The sequence below is a fragment of the Protopterus annectens genome, chromosome 9.part0, assembly GCF_019279795.1.
Source record: "Protopterus annectens isolate FY-2018-M chromosome 9.part0, PAN1.0, whole genome shotgun sequence".
NCBI lineage: Eukaryota > Metazoa > Chordata > Ceratodontiformes > Protopteridae > Protopterus > Protopterus annectens.
The window spans coordinates 1,554,228,697-1,554,251,143 of record NC_056743.1 but is presented as its reverse complement, the minus strand read 5'-3'; the positions used below and the strand labels follow the sequence as shown (position 1 = coordinate 1,554,251,143).

Genomic DNA, 22,447 nt, shown 5'->3' with positions numbered 1-22,447 from the left:
TGTCTGTGTACATGAGGCAGTTGTAACATTGCCTCAAGATTCCCAGATTCACCAGCTGGACCGGAGAGGAGATTGACAACTGACCTTTGGACATGCTAGAATAATATTGGGAATTCCTTAATTAAAAACAAGGGCCAGTGGGGAGAGGGTGTAGTGCTTTTAATTTTTAGTGCTGACTTGTATAATTGCTTTAGTGAGAAAGTGCCAGGTAACTTAAGTGCAGTGTGTTACAGGTAACTTAAATGCAAAAACGACAAACAGTAACTTTCAAGTGAAAGGCATATTCAGATGCAGCTACCCAGAACTGAACTGCCCCAGAAGAGAACTCTCGATGGTCCATATACATCAATAAAGAAACGTAGAAGAAAAAATTCCCTCAGCCATAAATCTAAATCCAAAACCAGAACAAGGGTTTGGCTGGAGGGAGTGAGTACTGCAACAGTGAAGATGTAGTCTACTGTTACAGGACAGATTTTACAACCATCTTTACTATATCACTGTTGCAGTGTTCTAATTGGAAGGGGGAAGTGAACCTTTTCAGAGAGAGGTTGTATGCTGATACGAGCCCTCAAACCCATATAAAATGTTTCTAGCAAAACCTGCTCTGGCCCTAGAAACCATATACAACTTGTAATGCTTTGTAAAAGTATTCACTGAAGACAAAGTAGCAGCTTTCAAAGATGGAATTGTCCAACCCTTTGAGGGCACCAGAAGAGGAAAAGGTCCTAGTGGAATGAGCTCTAACAGAAGTACACTTTCTATAAAAAGTGAAAGGAAATTAACTTGGATAACCAGTAGGAAATGGTTGCTTAGAAATGGCCAAATCCAATGCCATGGGTTGCAAAAAGCTGATCAGACTTAAAAATGCCCTTACTTTTATCCAAATAGTTCCTGAGCTCTCTACAAATCCAAGGTATGCAGAGCCTTCTCACCAGCAGACTGAGAAGGCTGATTTCAAGGAAGTCCTTTCCTACCCTGGTCATAAAAGGATTAGTATGAAGGGGCACCTGTTCGGAAAACATGAGGAATGGCTGTAAGGGCTTGAGATGAGAAACCCTCCCAGCAGAAGAGCCAGCAACAAAACCATCCTTTAGGTACAATGTTGTATTACCTACCAGCAGAATCTGCGGTCTCAAAAAGGAGCCAAAGACTTTTTTTCCAGAACAAAATTAAGGTCCCAATGAGAAGGCATAGGTTTCATTGGAGGCCTAATGGGCAAGACTCTAAATCATTGCCTCAAAATGAGAAACCAAGAAGGATTTAAGGGTAGACTAGCAGAAATGGCTGAAAAATGGACCTTCAGGCAAGAATAGGCCAAGCCAGACTGGAGCAATTCACAAATAAGAGGACTTGAAAGGACCTCCACTGAAAGAATTGTAGGTACAAGCATGGCACCAGCCAGTATTTTCCATTTGGATTTCCTTGTTTAACTTCCTTGACTCCTGTAACACTGAGCACATCCTCCAGAAGGGGGTACCTGAAAGCAATCAAAATCCTATTGCCCACAGTATCAGTTGAAGGATGGACAAATGAGGATGGGAAAGACCCCTTGTCCTGTGAGGAGTTCAGTTGGTAAGGTAATTTGGGGTGGTTGCCCCTGGCCAGATCCCTTTTAAAGGGGAAACCAGTGCTGTCTTGGCCAGAAGGGAGTCACTAGCAAGATTTGTTTGGAATCTGCTGAATGTTCTGTAGGACTGTTATAAGTAGAGGAGGGAAAGCATAGACCTTTCCTTCCAATGAAGTATCCCATCTTCCACATCAGATGTCCTAGCACTATGCAACCAAAGAGGAAGCTGCCTGTTCAGAGGAGGCAAAATCTACCTGAGGAATAACCTATGTCCAGAGACTCTTCTGTCTGAGGCATCCATTCAGGAGCCTAGTTTTTTGGACCTGCTCAGTCTGCCAGTAGATTGTGTTGTGAAGAAATGTATACTACCTGAAGAGTTAACTGATGGCCACCTTTCAAGCCTGAAGACCTTGCCTGCAGAGGAGCACAAGTTTTGTGCCTCCCTGCTTGACAAAATGCGTTTTGTACAGCTTCAAGGGGCCTGGAGAGAACATGGGGTGAAAAGCTTGTAAGGGCCATAATCAAACTCTCTTCTGTAGGGGCAGAGACCCTGAATTTTCAGGTGACAAAGTGAAGCCCCCCATGCCATGTATGAGGCATCTGGTGAGCAGTTCTTGATAGAAGTGAAGGCTTAAAGGGCAGCCCTGGGTTCATGAACTGAATCTGTCAAGTGGGTTTGAGTGGTGGAAGGAGAGGTACACTGAAATCCTGGGGGTGACAGTATTGCACCCAAACTGACTTGAGGTAACATTTTGAAGCTTCTGCATATGTAATCTGGCAAGAGGGAGCATTAGAAAAGAGGCCATGAATTCCAGGGCCAGAGGGTATGGCAAAGGAAGAAACTGAAAGAAGGCTGTAATTTCAGTTTCAAGGTGGAAGAGGCCAACACTGGCACTGTCTGAATCCTGCATCCCATATACTCGTGATCCTGAGGAAGCCAGAACAGACTTCTGGAAGTTGATGGTGAACCCTGGAGAGAAACTGAACTCCAGATCCTGTAAGAGGTGATTGGGAGAAGGTGCCTAAAGCAACAAGTAGTCTAGATGAGGAAAAAAAATCTGCTTTCTGCAAGCTCCAAGGCAGTTGCCAGAACTAGACATTTTATGAATATCCTTGGGGTAGATGAGGCCAGAGGGGCAAAGCAGAGAACAAAAATAATGTAAGGAAGAAACATCTGAAAAGGTGAGTGGCAACATGAAAGGAAGCATCTTTCGGATCCAAAAACACCAGAAATGCCTGCATTGTTAACAAAGACCCTGAGAAGTAAGCATTTGAAAGGCCTCGAAAGATGTTGAGCAAGGCATGATATAGAATGGGTCTCAAAGTACTCTTTCAAAGAACCAGGAAAATCCTGGAATAAAAGCCTTCCCCACTTGGGTGGGGGGGGGGTGGCAAGTTTGTTCCTTGTTTCTCCAGGACCCTAGAACCTCAGAATCAAGTTGCCCTAGAGGTTGAGGTATCTCTGAAAAAGGTACCATGAAGTAACCCTGATGGATGGTGCCATCTGAAGTGAGGATGCTAAGTTGGATAACAAATGTGCTGAAGGGACAAAGGCACCTGGTCTGAGAAGGCTGGGGGGGGGTGAACTGTCAGAAGTAGGCTTGTCTAAAGCCTTAGCAGAAGGGGCTTGCAAACTAGCAATCTACTCCTGAAACTTGGATAGGCAAGACAAATGTGCTGAAGGTCATTCAAGGTTGTGTGGGTCATTTTTGGTTAAGACTTTAACAGGGCCACAGCAGCAGTCACAAAGATTTTTATCCAAAGGAGCATCCAACAACTTGGCCTTGGCTTGGTCTTCAGTCCCTGCTGGAGGACAAACTCTTCATGACAAACCAAAAAGTTGCATCTATCAACTGCACTTTCCCTTCAGCATCTGGGAGGTCAAAAACATGAAAAGCCTGAGCAATCAAGGCCAGAGCATACCTGGTCATCTAGTAATAGCCCAAAAGGCCAAAGTCGCAGTGTAAACTTTTCCATTGCCCTATTAGTCTCCTCAGATGGCAAGTGTTTGGAAGAGGGTTTGTCAGACTGACACTACAGTAGGATCAGCAGAAGTACAATTTAAATAAGAAATTGACTATCCTTGAACCTTAAACTGGGTTTCTTGGAAGCAGCCAGCTGAGAATTAGACTTGGAAGCAGCCAACACAGTAAGAACTGCTAATGGTTTAGGAGTATCTGCCTGAGACTTATCTTAGTCAGATAAGGCAGTGAGAAGGCTCCCACTCATCTCTTCATCCTAGCAATTGTGTCCCCAAAGGACAATTCCTCAAAAGGGGACTCTGAGCACCTCTTGTCCTGAAGAATAGGACACCATCTTCATTCAAGGAATCTGGTTCACTAGGCCATTTGGAAGCTGTAGAGGTTCAAGGAGGAACAGGCACAGACACCCCCCCCCCCCATCCCAGGAGGCTTCAGGGCCATGAAGGTGAAAACCACCACTGAGTAAACTGTCATTCCCTTTGAGGATCCTAAGATGGACCAAAATGTGCTGCTTTCTGTTCTTAGGGGCATCAGCCATAGTAAATGCCAGAGGTTCCAACTCTTGACAAGAAGATTTAGTAACAGAACATGGAACCTCCTCAACCAATATCTGCAGAATCCCTCTAGGATATTCTGAGAACAAACCAGTTCCCCTTTGCCTGGAGCAGACTCCTGCAAAGCTTCAGGACATGTAAGACTGATCCATTTTGGCCTCTTAAGATAATGGCAGGAAAGTCCAGTGTAGATGCCGAGTGATCTACAGAGCTATTTTCTTCTAGGATATCTGGTGGAGGCTGGAAAACTGAAGGATCTGACTAGTATTGCTGGGTCAACCCATGATGCTATGGTAGAATCCTTTTAACTGTTTAAGCCATCATTTTTTTAAAGACAAATGGTTGAGTGTCTTTGGGTGCTTCCCATGACCTTTCCTTTATCTGTAAGGCACTTGTACCAAAGGATACAGACTATCCTAATGAGGACTCTGCCTCCTACTTGGATGACATGAACCCTAGGTAGGAAAGTTTAAAATACAGGACCAAGAAAAGGTAAGAAAAGCAATGGGGCACTTATCTGACTTGTAGGTATTCAGCACAACAAGCTGTTGTGAAACACTCAAGAGAAGCCTTGACAAGTGGATGGGAAACAGAAAATTTACCCAGGGGATCACTGCAGTGGCTCTGCTGGACCGAGGCACAGGGAACTAATCTTAATGGGGTGGTGTAAGCAAACTCGTTCTGGCTCTGCTTATAGATGCCCTCAGGCAGATAGGTTCATGTTCAGACCCCAACTAGCTTCTGGAGAAACGTATTCACACAGATAATGCACTTATCCTCACAGAGCCTCCTTTTGCACCACACTGCATAGTTTCCCATAGTGCAACCACTGCTCTACTCCTTTACCAATCAGATTAACCATCTAAAACAAAAATGGTCTCTGCCATATTCCTAGATGTATCAAAAGCATTTGATATATGGTCTCCCATAACCTACTCTTAGACACTGTCTTAATCCTTCGTCCCCTCTACTACTTCATGGTTTAGAAAGCTATTACTATATCCTCTATTGCCAACTACTATAGGTGTCCCACAAGGATCAATACTGGGTTGTCTATTCACCATTTTCACTAAACTACATACTTCCACCCTGCATGCATAATTTGTACAGTACGCAGACAACTCCACCCTAATCTGCTCAGCCCCAAGAATCCTGCTCCATGGAACAATGGATTACTGATATCAAAACTCATTCTAAACCCCAACAAGACCAAATTATTACTCCTTTTTACCCCCAATAAATCCAAATCCACACCTCCTACCTTCACTATTGCCTCCAAAAACGGGACCACAATCTTCCCCCTCACATCTAAGCTGCTCCAGGTTGAAATAGATTATCCTAAACTTTTAATGTCTATCTCTCAAACCACCACAAATGTACATAAACTAGGAACCCTATACAAACAGTTCTATTGGACCAAGCTAGAATCTCCTTGGCCCAAACCCACCTCTTGTCTACCCTAATGTATGCATCACCAATCCTAATTCATATCAGGAAAACATGACTAAACTAGTCATGTTACAATAAATTGCAAAATTCACTGAACTCCCACTTTTTAGAAAAGTAATCACTGTCTTACCCTGAACCAACTACAGTGCTTAGAACCCTCGGCTAATTAGCGATCACCAATTAGTCCTAAACTTCAACATAAGGAACCCTTGGGAAAACCCCAGCCCTAAACCAATATTCTGCAAATCTCCCTCTACACTCATCCAACAAAACCCTGCTTTGCATAACCAAAGCCCACAACACTGCAGGGAAAAGTCTGTTCTCCCACACCATTGCATCTCGCTTCGACCTCACTAAAGTCGCACCTCTTGCAATCATGGCTCTGTCCCTGTATCACAATCTTTTCTGCTCTGTTAACTTGCTGCACCTCCGCTATTCTGTGCTACTCAAATACTCTCCATCAGGAACTACTATCCTACAAATTTCTCACACTATTCATATCTGCTGAATAGCATTTATTTTTCCAGATTCCATTTCATTTTTATGCTTTGTACTACCAACAGGGAATTTAAAGTTTTGCTATCTATATACCAAGCTTGCTCAAATCAAACTAAGGTACAAAAAATGAAAGTCCCAACAAACGTGGTTTCACTGATTTTTAATAGCACAAAACAAAGATCCCAACGACTGAGTGCTTTCAACATAAGAATGGCTTCATCAGAGGAACATTGGTTAGTACAAACATTTAAATACCCCATCCCTTAACTGCTGACCAATCCACATTGATATCCTTGCAAATTCTTTTAAACAGTTGATTATACATGAAATATAAACATAATTGAACAAAGATAAAAATGCACTTGTACAATATGCTTAAAGATATAAAATGTGATTCTGATATATTTAAATAAAATTTATTTTTTTATATATTTAAAATCACATTTGCTTTAGCCTAGAGTGTAGGAAGAATAGCAATACTGTCATTGAGGCCAGGTGGATGGATGCATAGCATTTAGCCTAAGTTGCCACATGGTCTCCAAGTTTTCCACCTTTAGTTTTAAGTTACCTCCTCTTTCACTACTTTTCACCTTGTCAATGACAAAGAAATCTAACTTAAAATTTGTACAACAGCATGTACTATGTGTATAGAGTGCATTGTTGTTTCTGATGGCTCTAACATGTTCAGTAATCCTGAAGTCTTCGTACAGTTTTGCCCACAAACTGGTGCAGCTGATACAGGTGGCAACATATACCAACATGTTAGTGTTACGGCTACACCTCGGAGAACTGCTGTAACCAGGTATGGACACACATGGGCCATCATTGATGTACTTACAGACCCTACAGGTCCCACATTTGCACATTCTAGAGACGAGACTTGCAACTAGAGTTCTCCATAATGTCCTTGACATTTCTCCCTAGACTGTAAACTATCCTAGGTCTCTGGCCAATTTCTTTACTTGCATCCTTAAGACCAAAGTGCCATGCATAGTTAATGGCTGAAACTATCTTGGAGAGGTGATTATATCTAAGGACCATTGTAGATGAACCATCAGACTATTGTTGGGGTTGTTTTACTAGTAACCCAGCATCAGCACCAAGTATAGGTTGGTAAAAGTGCATCTCTTTAAACATGAGGTTTAAAGAGGAGAGATACACTTTACCAACCTATACTTCATGCTGGGTTACTAGTAAAAACCACCCCAACAATGGTCCTTGGATATAATCACCTCTTACAAGATATTGTTTCAACCATTAACTATGCATGGCACTTGGTCTTAAGGATGCAAAAAAATAAATTCTTGGCCAGAGACCTAGGATAGTTTACACTCGAGGGAGAAGTTAAGGACATTACGGAGAATTCTAGTTTCAAGTCTTTTATATGTAGAATGTACAAATGTGGGACCTATGAATGATGACCCACGTGTCCATACCTGGTTACAGCCATTATTTGAGTTGCCCAGGAAGGTGCAGCTGTGACTCTTACAGGTGGCAACATATACAAACGTTATCAGCTGCACCAGTTTTTGTGGGCAAAACTGTACGAAGACTTGAGGAAAGGATTACTGAACATGTTGGGGCCATCAGAAATAAAGATGCTCGCAATGCACTCTAGACTTGGTACATGTTCTACTTTTTAAAGCTTATTTTCTTTTGTCATTGACTAGGTGAAAAGTAGTGAAAGAGGAGGTGACTTGCAACTAACGGTGGAAAATTTGGAGACCATGTGGTAACTTAGGCTAAATGCTATGCATCCACTTGACCTCAATGACAGTATTGCTATTCTTCTACACTTAAGTCTAAAGCAATGTGATTAAAATGTCTTTTATATATTTAACAACTTATGTCAGCATCACAATATAACGTACGTCAGAATCACATTTTATATATTTAAGCATATTGTACAAGTGCATTTTTATCTTATCTTGGTTCAATTATGTTTTTATATTTAATTTATAATCTACTTTTTTTGTGTGTGATGGTCATTCAATGTGGATTGGTCAGCAGTTAAGGGATTGGGTATTTAAATGTTTGTACAAACCAACATTACTCTGAAACCATTCTTGTGGTGAAAGCGCTCAGTCGTATCTAGTGCTATTAAATTGGTGAAACCATGTTTGTGTTGGGACTTTGTTTTTTGCTTTGTTAGAAGATTTGGTGTTTTTTGTAAGGTAAAATTCTCCTTGATTGTATATGCCACTATATAGAAATTTTTCTGCTGATTGTGGATTTGTATGGTCATATAAAGACACGGAGCTCTGATTTTATATGCCTCATTTGTTGTATTTGTACTGTTATGCTGTGGAGCTTCTCCCTAGGCCTCCACTGTAAATGGACCTTGTTCCAGTCGGACTTTCCCAGTAAACAAATGTAAAATAAAGCGGTAATGGTATTTGAACTGACAGAGGGTAGCTGTCTACTACTACCTACATTCTGTGCATGGAGTGTAGGTGTGACGTAGGGTTTGTACAAGGTCCTTGGGCTTACTGGCAGTGTCAGGCTGCACTGGGAGGGAGATCCCCTTTAAAGACAGGATATCTTGCAGTAATAGATGTCCTAATGGTCACTGCTGTAGTAGCTGCTCCACTGCCCCCCTTGTGTTTGGTTTTGTTTTTTTATGCCAGGGTGTGAATATTTTTCTAGCATTGTCCTTTTTCAGGGTGTCTCCTCCTGGCAGAAAAGCTCTGGAGGGCTTTGAGCCCAAACTTTACTTTTTAGTCGGCTCAACTTAACCTGCCAGATAATTTTAGCATGTAGGTGTCCTGAAGCTGGCTGCATGTTGTATCCTCTGCAGTAACCCATACTGCTAAAGCTACTGCAGCAGTGATAATTTTGAATATCTACTCTTAAAGGCCTACCTTCATGGTTCCAGTTCGAGTTGAGCATTGGACTTGCTACCACTTGACCCTGTTGTGGTAGTGGCAATTTTTGTTTGGGGGGGGCAGCTAACCTCAAGTTTGAATGTAAACCCTGATCCTCCACATAGATAATGGCTGCAGTGCACTTGCTGCTTTTTAGCACATGTCCATCCCTCTTGCCTTCAAGACAGGGCAGGGTTCTTGCAGGCATAGTCCTCTGTACTACACTGCAGGGTTTTGGACAAAGCATGGGTGCAAGAGGAAGGTGCACAGCTTGCCTCTGCACTCTCCCACCCAGAGTTTTTTGACACAAGGGGGACCTTAAATGAGGGAGCTTCCTGCCACCAAGTACAGGAGAGCTAAAAATGTTTGCTTTTGTTTAGCAGGACTGTCTGACTGGGTAAAATAGCAATCTCTGTGGAGGCTTGGGTCAAAAAGCTCCAAGAAGTTCAGTACAATACTGAAACTCGTTAAAATTAAGTAAAACTGGTAACCTCAAGTTCACTTGTTACAGAAGATCACTGAAATCGAAAGTCTGTATGCAGAGTCTGAGCAGTAGGGCCTGTAGTGTCAAGCGTGCACATACTGTACTGCTAAATCGTGCTGACTTAGTCTCTTGTGGAAAGAATGCAAAATGGTTGAAGGAAAAGGAGGAAATTGGTACTTGGGTAGAGAAACTTTCTTAATTTTAGTGCAATTTAAATGTGCAGTTCTTGAGTGAGGAGATGGTTATTTGAAGGGAATGTTCTAGCTATCCTTAACAAGTAGTCCCCACTCAAGTTGCTGTGTTTTTTTTATTCTGTTTTGGTGTCTGTCCTTTTATGATTTGGGGGTGTGGTAGTTCAGCCTGTTCAGGTTCTGCAAGGTAACAAAATTAGATGTTTGGTTTTTGGGAGATTTTGGGATGTTGCTGTTCATGGTGAGATCAATGAAACATGGCATAGCTTTGTAAACGTGTATCAAGATTGTCCCACACTGCTCCACATTTAAGTTAAATGCTTCATGGATCGCAAACCACTTCATACATGCAAATGAAGCACTTGCTGCATAGTTCCTCACAGCTCTGTACTGGTACTTATGAAATTCCCAGATAGATTCAAATATGAAACGTTAAGGGTAGGTTTGTGTACTCTCGTCTACAGTGCATTGCTAAATGTAGTTTTTGGTTTTCACTTTTCCTAATCAAGCTGCTTTGTCCCAATAACACTAGCTGTGAGTTTTCATATCATCTTTTCTGCTCCAGAAAGAATGCCACATAAACCCAAGATGGGAGGAATGTGCTGCAGAACTTGAGGGGACATGATATCTGTGCTCTATCTTGGGAACCTCACAAGCCGTGTACTTTATCACAAAGAAGTTATCCCACTTAAGTACTTCATTAATTTGACTTGGTCTGTATAGGGCGCTGTTTGTGTTATAATGGAATGTTTACTACGAGTTGGCTGTGATCTCTGGTCTAATTGTGATAATGTATAGTCAGCAGGAAGTCTATTATAAATGAAAGGCTTGTATTATCGGAGGGGTCTGCACAAAACTGTTGCACAAACATCTACTTGTGCCAGTTAGGATTGGTTCACTTGGCTTACTTTGCATCTAGCTGGACACAGGAACAGATTGTTCTTGTCTTGTGTATTAAACCAACTTTTTTTTTCTTCTTTCTAGGTGCTTTGTATCTTGAGCAGACATGTCAAGGATTTTTGTAGATCAGGAGAATGGAGATGTGGCATTAAATATTGGCACATCTCGAATGCGGCTACATTCTGCACCATGTATGACTGGTAAGTATGAACCATTGCATGGCTACAAATAGTTTACAGTTGGCTTGACTGGACTTCTGACACAATCCCGAAGCACATGTGTTGCTTAGCTGGGTGACTTGGTTTGAGGAATGCCATACTTTTGCAAAATATGGGTATACATCAAAGGTTGTGATCCTGTTAAGTATAGCAGTTGGTAGTGGCATCCTTCCATGTCTGTGGGATGGAGCACCATGCAAAACAGTAACTGGACTTGCTGTTCCAAATCTGGCTTTACACGGTTTAGCTTCTTTGAGGGAGCCATGGTTCTTCACTAATGACCCCACCAGTAAAGCCCACTGTATTGCCTTGGTTGCTTTTTGAACTTGTGCAGGATTTAAAGGCAAACCTGTATTCTGAAAGACTAGGGTCAGATTCAAAACTTGTTTGGATCACTGTTGCAGTAGCCTAAGCTATGATTGATCTGCCATGGATCAGATGTTTGGCCAACTTTCACATGCCCTTATGACCACTGGTGCTTGGGGCAATACAGTATAAAAGCAGACAGGAGTGCCAAAACTAACTTGTTCAAGCAGCTAGAGAGTCTTACAGTTGTAACTTTGTAGGTCTGGTGACTGGCTAGTTGGTACTTGAGAGATGGGGAAGTTGGGCGTTTGCCAGATGCCATATAAAGTTAACTGCACATCTTTCTGTCAGGGGAGCAGAGACCCATACTCGGGCTTAATGTCTGCCTTCTAAGACTTGGTGCTCTCTCCATTTTAAAGAATACAACCTTTGTTTTATTTGGTAGTATTGTGAACCAGGGTTATGACTCCTCATACATTCATCCTCTGGTCCCCAAGAAGTTCCCAAGGATGCTGTGGTTTCACCTTCTGCTTCTTTGCCTTTGACCTCAGTTGCCTAGTTTGTTGTGGCCATCTTAGAGCCTTGGATCATTCTTTGGTCTCTTGTACACTTTGGCATTGCATCTTAAAGCTGCTATGAGCCAAGTTTGGCACATACAGTACCAGTTGTATGTCTACTTTAGGCAGTCTAGAGTCATTTCTGCCCATATCAGTCCCTTACAGGGCCATAACTGGGTTAGATGCTCTTTGGGATTAACCTTGCACACCAGTTGAGAAATTGCAACCTTTTCTGATATTTGTCAAAGGCTTATTCAAGCAGTCTTAAAAGGAGATTGACAGGAAAAGATGTCTTGACAGGAAAAGATGTCTTTAATATCTGTCTGGACAGGATACATTTTCAACTTCAGTGACCTGGGAATCTGAAAATAGTGTCTTTCTGATGCCATTAGCAGGGTGAAGAGCTTATTTTGCAGGTTACTGAATTGTCAGGAACCAATCTGATTTTTTTTTTAACCAGTGCACTTATTTGCATGATGGCCTCCACTTCCTAAAGCATAGTAAACCCAGGGTGGATCCTGCAGTGGTCTGCAAACCTTTATCTTATGACCGTTAATCCTAACCTTTTGATTTGGGACAGGTATTTTTCACCCTAGCATTTGGAATAGTCCATTGTCAAGCTCTTTGTGAAAAGTTAATAGCTGAACTTCCTTGCCTCCTGAGCTTACTCTTCAGTCTCCAGTAAGAGTTCACTCAATGTTATGACCTTGCTAATAGTGTCCAGAGCAGCTGCCCCTGGCTCAAGTGGATTTCTGGCTGCTCTCCACTTGCCAGAAGATTTGAAAGCTGAGCTGCTTAATCCCCCTTGACTATAGAAAATTTGCCTGTCCCTTCTCTGCTGTGGTGCAACATATTTGATTAAATGGGAAAGCTAGCAGGAAAGTTTCTGGAGTTTAGGAGTGTATAGCTGTGATCCCAAACTAATTCAGTGGGTATTTTTTAAAGGAAACAATACAAGAAATCCCAAATTGAATGGTTTCTCAAATCTGGACTCCTTCCTTGTCCTGTAATCCAATCTGTCTCGTGAGATTGGTGGCTGATCTGTCTCTGATCAGTCAGACCACAGATGCATCAGGCTACACTGCAAGCAGTATCCAAAATTACTATGTAAAACTCATGCCAAGGAAATGATGGTATTAATGCAATATGAACTTTTAAGTACCCCTCATCCATTTCTTTAAAATCAAAGTCCTTAAGACTGAGGGACTTAAAAGATTCCAGTAATTCCTTTTGGCCCCAACAAGTAGGGGTTCTGCTCTACAATTGCCGAGAACAATTGTAAACTTCCTCACAGGACGGCCTTGGTCACACAAGGTGAGGATTCTCTGATCCACCCAATCTTCACCTAAAACCTCTATGGGTGAGAAATTGCCAGTTTTTTTCCTGTGGGTGAGAAATTAAGGTTAAATGGTGCCAACAATCTGGATCCTGCTTGGGCTCCCTTGGTTCTGAAAGTCTCTGCCCTTTTAAGATTTTACTTGCTATTATCTGTCAATGGATTCCACCCATCTTTTATTTCTCATAACAGTGAAATCCCTGAAAGGGTTGTCCATTTTACCCCAAGGCACCTAGAATCTGCATTGGATCTTGTGGAGAAACTTTCACATTTCTTATAAAACCAGCCCATGAGGCTGATTTGAGTTATGGAAAACTGTTTAATCTGCCCTATATTGTCTTGAGGGGAGTCTCTTACTAATTCTTCACTATTTTGTGACACCACCTTTTTGTGGGTGACTTGGGCACATTTACTGGCTGCAAAAAAGCAAATGCATTTAATTTTACAGAGCCAGATAATCTCCCTTGTCTTTCCAGAACCACAAAACCTAGCAGAGGATTTGACATGCTACCTGGTTAACACCTTTATTAACAATATTTGTGCAGACTATTTCCAGATTTTCTCATTCAGTTATAGCAAGGCAGTTCTGGGCAAGGTCAGAGCACATAGTCATGACTACTTGTGCCCCCTCCCCCAGAAGGGGGTATTCTAGAGGCAGCAACTTGGTCTTCTTCCTACCCACTTTACCAAATGCTGTAAAATTACCTTTTCTGGGGCTAGAACCATTGAGATTAAGTTTCTGATCTTTGACACTTCCCACTTAGTGTGGGCTGCTAAAATAGTCACACAACCAGGTTTGACTTTTTTCCTTAACAGATTTTTAAATCGCGATTGTAGTACGCCCTCTTTCCTTGTATTCCAGATTTAGGGTAGCTACTTTCACTGTTCCATAGTGTAACTATTTATGGTAGACCTCCTTGAGATGAGATTCCCGTACACCTTTTTATACTGAATCTCCCTAAAATTTGAGTTCCATTCTGTGAGCATGGAAGGTGCACTAGACCTTGGGGAAGCTGGCCAAATATCTAATCTGGATGTATAGTGTTTGGGCTATTGCAACAAGATTCTAACCTCCTATCATGAGCTATATTTCCAGTAGACTTTGACTAGAGCCAATGCATCTGTATATCCACTTATGAGCTGTGTAGAAGTGCTGCCATCCGCTGGCCTAGGATAGGGAGTGATCAGTGCTGCACTTTGTGATATGGTTGTATGCAGAGAATTTGAGCCACTCCACTTCAACATTTTGCATTGCTGTTGTGCCTGCCCCTACCATTCTTGGAGACTCATGTCTGTTTTGATTGTGACTGTTGACTAACCTGTGAATTATCTCAAGGGATGCTCTCTTTAGCTAGCTATTGGTGGGTGGGGGGGTGTTCAGAAGCCTAGTCTCTGCTCGGGCAACTTATATGATATGCCCTCTGAGTATAGGCTTGCACAAAGCTGCCAAGCTATGGCAAAAGATGAGCTGTATTTAAGGTACCAGCACTATCACCAGCCTTCTAATATCTCTAGTCCTGCAAGATGCATTTTCTTAATGACTCTATTCATTGTTACTCCATGACCAGCTATGGTGTTTATACAGATTTTGTTTAGAACAGTGCATCTGATATTAATCCTCGTTCATTCCTTACACATGGGTATTGGTTTAGAGCTCGGAACTGAGATGGCCATTTTCCAAGCTCGCGTCTGCTTCAAACTCTTGAGCTAAACTCTTACCCGCAATCCCCCTCTCCCGGTTACCTCAGATTTAGTTTGCTGCATTGCCATTCTGCCGTGTCAAGCTACTTCTCTTGAGCAAAGTACAGTTAATTGTTTAATTTTACAGATTAGTTTTCTGTCAGGAAAGTTCATATTTTTGTCTCTTACCCTATCACATCTAGCATTCATAATTTCTTCAGGTTTTTCTTTACCGCAAGGTATTCTCTTCACCATCTTTGGTTTTTGTACCATTGCTGGTACCTTTCTATTAATTTGCTGTCCTGGCAGATGAGAAAGGTAGTCCGTGGTTTAATCTGTTCTGATTTGTGGACACAACTGCCTACTTCTGATGCACACTCTGTTTATTGTTTGGGAGCTTCCCATTCTGACCCACCCTGTACTGTTTCCATTCTTTTCTAATGGAACCCTGTTGGAAAGGGGAAAAAAGCTGTTACTGAAGGGACTTCTAAAATCTCCCTTTTCAGAGGCTATTTCTGGGTTTGAGGCCTCAACCCCTCCTAGAACCCATAAGAAAACCTTGGATGTTCCTACTAAGGCTCAATCTTTGCCTTCGTCCCCAGCTGGGGAATCCCACCAACCAAAACCTAAAAAGGCTAAAGTTTTTTAGCTCCGGAGCTTACTCTGTCAGCCCCAGTGATTTCGGTGCCTAGAACTTCGGCACCGAGGGCTTTTGCTCAATTAGTGATTTTGGCTCTGTCTTCTCCTGCAGCTTTCTATATATCGGCACAGAGGGGCTCCTCTGTTCAGACCGTTACCAGTATATCGGCACCGACCGTTCAGTCAGTGCAGACCTTGACCATCGGCTCAGATCTTCAGAACAGACTCCTTTATTGACTTCAGTTTTGTCTGTTCCAGCTTTGGCACTGACAACCACTTCGGCACCTATCCCTGTGTCTGTGCAGACCATGACCTCTGCACCAATGACTTTGGTGCAGACAACAGTATCCAGTCTCGGCACCGTTTTTCCTCTGTGCAGTCATGAGATGGGCACAGTCTGCCTCTGCTGTAGATGGGCCTGTTTCTCCCTCAGTCTCGGAGGTCCACTAGACGCCTTTCCGAACATGTGTTGCATCTTGTGGACTAGGTACTCTTGGACAAAGGTATCCCACCCTTCAGGAACTGTCCTCCTTGGGAGGTGCTCACCCATCCCCAAAGACCCCTTCTCCTTCATTTCCTTTGAAGTCCATGGATATAGCAGTCTTCCCCTTCTGCAGTTCACTTTATGGATCTCACTAAGGAACCGCAGTTGCCTTTGGCAGGAAAGTTGTGCTACATCCCAAGATGTCAGTTATGACTCAGTTTGCTGTTCAGCCATCCAGGGACACTAGGTCGGCAGGCTGAGCCACTTGGGGAGGGTTGACCCCTGTCTTAAACATGCATTCCTCTTTGGGTGGACCAGCCTTCCAACTAATGAAGGCTTTCACTGCTGCTGGCAATACTGGACTGTCTATACCTCCACCCTCTTCTAGTACACTGGTTTCACAAGTCACACCTAGCAGACACTGGGTGCAAGGGCCCTACATATTCCTCAGGAATCCCCTCTTCCGCTGTCTTCACAAGCTTCTCCCGCTGAGGAGGTCCACCAGAAAAGTTTGTGTAAGAGGAAGCACATCGACTCCCGAGGAGTCCTTACTGAATACAGATTTCAGTGAGGGGGGAGGATCCCCAGTCACACTCTTGAGGTATCCTTTGATATCCTCAATCCTGAAACTGGTGACTGGCAGCCCTCTAATCTGACCTCTGAGGAATCTGTTTCTGCAGGCTTTTTGTGCCCAGCCCCCTACCTCCTGGGTTACTTTTACCTGCTGATGAACTTGTCCGGCTCATCGTGCAGTGTGCTTGGAAGGCTCCTGGTACAGTCAGCTGGTCCCTTGTCCCCCTCCTGCTTCTGATCTCCATTGGTCCAAATGTCTTCCTTGTTGCAGCCACCACCAAAGCATCCACAGGATCTGGCAGAAGAAAGCCAGACTTTAGTCCCAGGCCCTGGACAGGATAAGGAAGCACACCTTTGCTTCAGCGACCTTTGCTATCGGGTCCCTGAATTATATGGCACATTTTTACCAGGCTTCAAAGGGATCTGGTTTCTGAGCTCTCTGAAACCTTGGCTGGTGCAGTGTCTGAGGTCCGTGACTGTGGCCTCTCAGCTGGCCGCCATTGAATCTATATCTAACTCCTCTATGCGACTGATCTCTATGCGACTTATCTCGTGCATCAGAAGCAGCTGCTAGAGCAGCGGGTTCAGCTGCAGTCTTGATTACATGCCTGGATGTGCTTGTGCAACATCGCAGAACCCTTTTCTTAATGCCCCCATTGAGGCCTCCTCGTTTGGGCCCAAAGTTAAAAGCACACTGGCCAGATGTGAAAAGGACATGGCCAGATGTGAAAAGGACAGTAAGACCCTTTCTGCAGTAGGTGTCCATTCCCCTCAATTTCTCCCAAAACCAAGAGTGGGAAGATATGGTTCAAGAAATTTCTGGGTCCTTTCCATGACACACGGGCAGAGCCCCCCCCCCCCCTAGAGGCAGAGGGGGGAAACTCACAGGGAATATGCCCCTTTTAGGGCAGAGGGGGTCCATGTAACCAGGGTTCCAGGGATTCTTTCCCTGGCCAATCCTACTAGTGTTCCTGAAGAGTGGCCCAACTCCTTTCCTCTGGAGGTGGTTGGGGGACACTTCTCCTTGTACCAGTCTACCTGGCTAACAATCACCACAGATTCCTGGGTACAAAGGATCATAACCAGAGGTTTTCATATCCCCTTCAATCTTTGTCCCATCCCTTCAAAATATCTTCCCAACGTTCCACCCAGTCAAAGGGAAGAAGCAGCACTAGAGAAAAAAAAAGCTGCTAAGAAACGGTCCTCCAAATAGTCCCTCCAGACCAGATAGGATCCAGATTCTACTAGAGACTATTTTTGGTGCCAAAGAAAACCAGGGACTGGAGACCAAGTTTGGATCTCAATTGGATCTCTGTGTATTGAACAAGTTTGAGTACAAAAATTCCAGATGGTCACAATGGTCTATCCTCCCACTTTTGGAAAGTCTATTGGATTTGGATGTGCTCTATAGATATTCAAAATGCGTACTGCCACATAAAGGGAGACAGGCCATCAAGCAGATTTCTGCGCTTCCATGCAGGAGCCTGTCACTGTCAGTTCAGAGTACTGCCCTTTGAACTCTCTCTAGCCCCCAGAGTGTTCACAAAGTGCATGGCAGTTGTCACAGCTCACTTGCAACTTCAAGGATTCCAGGTGTTTCCATACCTAGACGACTGGCTCACTTCCACCCCCACCAGACATCTACTGGAAAAAGCCCTGGCATACTCTCCTCGCTGCTCAAAGGCTAGGCATAACCATAAACTGGCAAAAATCCAATCTCACCCCATCTCAGTCAACAGAATTCATAGGGGTTATCTTGGACACACTGTAGAGCTGCTGTTCCAGAGCAGAGAATTCCAAGGATAAAGCAACAACTAATTACAATCCTTTCAAAGAAAATCCACAGCTCACTTGGCTCTGCAGCTGTTGGGTTCCATGGCAGCCTCCATCACCATTGCTCCCCTGGCCACATTTCACATGAGACTTCTACAATGGCTACTGCTCACCCAATGGTATCCCTTTCAGCATTCTCTTTCAGACATGATTCGAGTAACCCACAGGTGCAAACAGGATTTAAATTGGTGGATGACACCATCTCTCGTGGTCTTGCCCCCCCACCCCCCAACAACCCAAGGCCAGTGACCACTGACACTTCCCTGATGGGGTGGGGGGGGCTATGTCAGTGACCCAGTCCAAGGCACTTTGTCCAAACTAGAGGCCCATCTGCTTGCTTTTAAATGTCCTAGAGCTCAGGGCAGTGCTTCTGGCGTTGCATTCCATCCCCTGTTGCCATCTGGGACAATTGCAGTTCAATTAAAACAACATGGCGGTGGTCTGGTACATCAACAAGCAAGGTGGAACCAAATCTTACCCCCTTTCTGTCAAGATGCCATGAGGATATGGCAATGGCTACCAACTGTTCTCTTCTAGCAATGCACATTCCCGGGAGTTCCAGCATGATAGCAGACAGACTCGGCAGGTGCGTTCTTCAACCTCACGAGTGGTCCTTGAATCCCGTGATAGCAGATCTTCCACCACTGGGGCCATCCGTGCTGCAACCTCTTTGCATCCCCGACCAACTACTTTGCCCATATTCCCCCTCTGGGACAGTCACCCAGGGACATGCTCTAGTCCACGATTGGCTCTGGTCTTTACGCTTTTCCACCCTTTCCCCTCATTCCCCAGTTTCTGAAGAAAGCCTGTCAGTTGAAGAGCAAGGTGATTCTCATAGCACCATATTGGCCTCCACAGATTTGGTTCCCCTTCCTTTGGCCTCCCGTGCTGCAACCTCTTTGCATCCCCGACCAACTACTTTGCCCATATTCCCCCTCGGACAGTCACCCAGGAACATGCTCTAGTCCACGATTGGCTCTGGTATTTACGCTTTTCCACCCTTTCCCCTCATTCCCCAGTTTCTGAAGAAAGCCTGTCAGTTGAAGAGCAAGGTGATTCTCATAGCACCATATTTGCCTCCACAGATTTGGTTCCCCTTCCTTTGGCCTCTCCTAGATAGATCATGGATTCTCCATCCAACCCCGGAGTTGACTTCACATCTACAGAACCTGATTCATCCCAACTTGAACAGCCTAAAGCTCATGGCTTGGCTACTCCAATTCCCTTGATTGCCAGGCAGAATGATCTTTACCAGTACATGATATTCTCATTGCTTCTCATAAGTCTTCACTCTATCGGCCTCTACCATTAGTTCATTTGGCTGCAACTTCTAATTTTCATGAGGGTGTCCAAGATTCCTCATGTCCCACATTGTGCAAGAACTTCATAAAAGGGGTGAATCATCTGAAGCCACCTTTTTAGAGAACCTATTCAACCATGTGATTTCTTTAGTTCTACAAGCTGTCACCTTTCGAACCAGCCTCTTCTTGTGACCTCCAGTATTTGTCGTGGAAAACCTTGTTTTTGGTCGCCATTACTTCTGCCAGACTTATTTCTGAGCTTCAAGCTTTATGTAGAAGTCCATACTTGATTAAGTCATTTCTGCCTAAAGTGATCTCAAAGGGCCATTGAATTGCCAGTTTTCTTTCCCAATCATTCAAAGGAGAGTATTGCCTACATACCCTAGCTATTCCCAGGCAAATCCATTTTTACTTAAAGACTAAACCCTTTTGTAAATCTGACCAGTTATTTTTGGCCTTTTTCTGGACCTAGATTAGGATCTGTTGCGAAGGTCACATTGGCTAGATGGCTGAAGGACTGTGACCTTTATATACAACATAGTATCTCATTGCCTACTACCATGAAAGATCATTCAACAAGGTCGGTGGCAACTTCTGCTGCCTTCCATGGCAGAGCTACCTTACATGACATCTGTACAGCTGCAACTTGGCTATGCCTCATATCTTCATAAATCATTACAAATTGGATTTGGCCTCCAGGGGAAGAGCATCTTTCTGTTCTGTGTGCTCAGGAATGTCCTTCCATGAGAGCCTTCCAGGAATAGAGGTAGCTGGGGACTCGATCCTTGTTCATTCCTTAAACATGGGACAAACTATGATAGAGCTATGTCTTACCATAACGTTCCATCTGTATTGTTCCTCATTCAGTCATTACAACCCTCCCTCCTGTGGTTTCTAGTGAATCTCACCATCCGGTTCTCTTAGGTTATTTGACCAGAGGTAGCCTCTACCTTCTTTGACTTGCAAACTCAATCTGATGTAACAAGGAGGGGGGGATTGTGGGTGAGTTTAGCTGAAGTTTGAAGCTGATGAGAGCTTGGAAAATGGCCGGCTCAGTTCCGATACCCATGCATAATGACTGAACTAGGATCAACCATACAGATGGAACGTTATGGTAAGACATAACTTAACTTTTCTTTTCCAAGTGTATATTCTGGGTGGGCCAGTCAAAGGGCTGTCTCTTTCAGGGAGCTTTTGTGAGGTGCTTCTCACTAAAGTATGACTTGGCTGTTTTTTTTTTTTCACTGGTAGGATCCGGGATGTAGTTGCTGTTAGACTCTTGCTTTTATGTTTGAATGATGGCTTGGTCTACTGGGCACACAATGTACATACCTCAGGTGGGTAGGGAGAACGTCTTTAGAACATCTTTAAAATGCAATCTTTCCCTTTTTCTCCACTTTCATAGGAAAGTACTATGCTAGCTGCAGACCATTTTAAGCTTGGCCATTTTCCCTTTTGGTGCCTGAACTAATGTATCCCATTTGATTTTAAGTTTGCTTTCCCTGCCCATCTAATGATTTAAACATTGCCCTAGTGAGAAACTGGAATCCTGCTTTTGGATAACTTGAGGGAATCCGCACATGCCACCAAGTATTTGGACACATTTTGTCTTATGGTTGCTTGCCCAGAAAGCCCTGCGACTGTCATGAGTTTAGAACTTGTATGCCTTATCCTTTACTAGGGTTCTTTCTACACATGTTGAACACTAGTTTTACTACAGATTTTAGTAGTATTGAGCACTTTGTTCATTGTCATAGTTGCAGCTTGCGGTCACTACAGGCCCCTCTAAATGTAAAAGATTCTGAATGGGCATACAGACTTGCTCCAAAGCTATTAAGAAAAGCTCACTGTACACTTTTGATAGCTATTGGGTTTTGTGCTGACACTGTTGCAGAACAGCTACATTAAGGAGGACAACTGTCAGGAAGTTGCCTTTTAGATACTGTATCATTGTTACAGTAGCCTTCATCCAAGTTACTTGCACTGTATCCTGCTTTGAGGTATGACCAACTTGGCAGCATTAAAAGCTTAAGGTTGCCTTCAACATAAGTTTGCAAATGGCGCTTCATATGAAAGGCAGAGCACCAAAAGCCTGCACTTCCTTGATGCTATGCATGCCTGTGGGCTTCATAAGAAAAGTTTGAAAGTTCCATGAACAGTTGCCCTGTCTGAGGGGATTTTACTACAGTGAGTGTCACTCTCTGAATGGCACTGGGTTACTGAATTTTTCAGGCTCCTGGCCATCTTTTGAGGCTTTTCATATGAACATATGAAAAATAAGTACACAGACGAGCAATCAAAGGTCTGTCATGATTATGGATTGAAAATCTTCCATACAAGTTCTTGCACTGTTTTGATTTTGGGTCCAAGACCTAATGCAGATTTGTTTTCTGAGATTTCTCTAATATAAAATGTTTTGGGATAGCTTGCACATTTGTCATCTGACTAGTTCCCAGGTGAAACTTCCTATTGCTGGAAGCTTGGCAGTGTTTATCTACCTGTGAAAATACATGGGCCTCAGATCTTTGGCAGATGCTGGAAGTAATGTCCTGCAATTTGGAGGAATGTAGTAATCATTTCACCCTAAATATGATACAGAAAGCTCCCCAGTACACACATATGGCCTAGCTTATAAAGTAAACAAATGTATAAATCATGTGGATAGTCACAAATGACATTTAAAACTCCAGATGGCATTATCCCCCTTTGTCAGTGTATACTCTGTATTTAGTTGCATTTGGTTCTAAGGTTGTAGTACAAAACGAGAAGTCTGTGCAGTGGCTTCCAAATTTTGCCAACTTTGCAGATGTTTTGCAAAATCAGTTTCTGAAGCCCTTCTGTGGGTACCCTTTCAGAACCTCCATGAGATCTGGTTCAGCCAGACCCAATGAGGGGGGCCTATATCTCTAGGACCAAAAACAGCAAGTCAAGACTTGTACACTCATGGCACCTAGCTGTACTTCCAGTGACATAGCAACTGCTATCAAGGAATATCTATGACCAACCCGAAAGTGCATCTTGTTGGACGTTT

The 22,447-nt window shown here is 43.4% G+C and overlaps 1 protein-coding gene across 1 annotated transcript in view; it reads left to right on the top strand.

The window, feature by feature from the left end:
- PTTG1 (PTTG1 regulator of sister chromatid separation, securin) overlaps positions 1 to 22,447 on the top strand; it is a 232,855-nt gene that overhangs the window by 34,642 nt on the left and 175,766 nt on the right. Inside the window, exon 2 of the mRNA XM_044082495.1 lies at positions 10,574 to 10,689. Coding sequence (XP_043938430.1) covers positions 10,596 to 10,689 — 94 coding nt within the window. The 5' untranslated portion in view covers positions 10,574 to 10,595. The remainder of the gene's footprint in view (positions 1 to 10,573; positions 10,690 to 22,447) is intronic.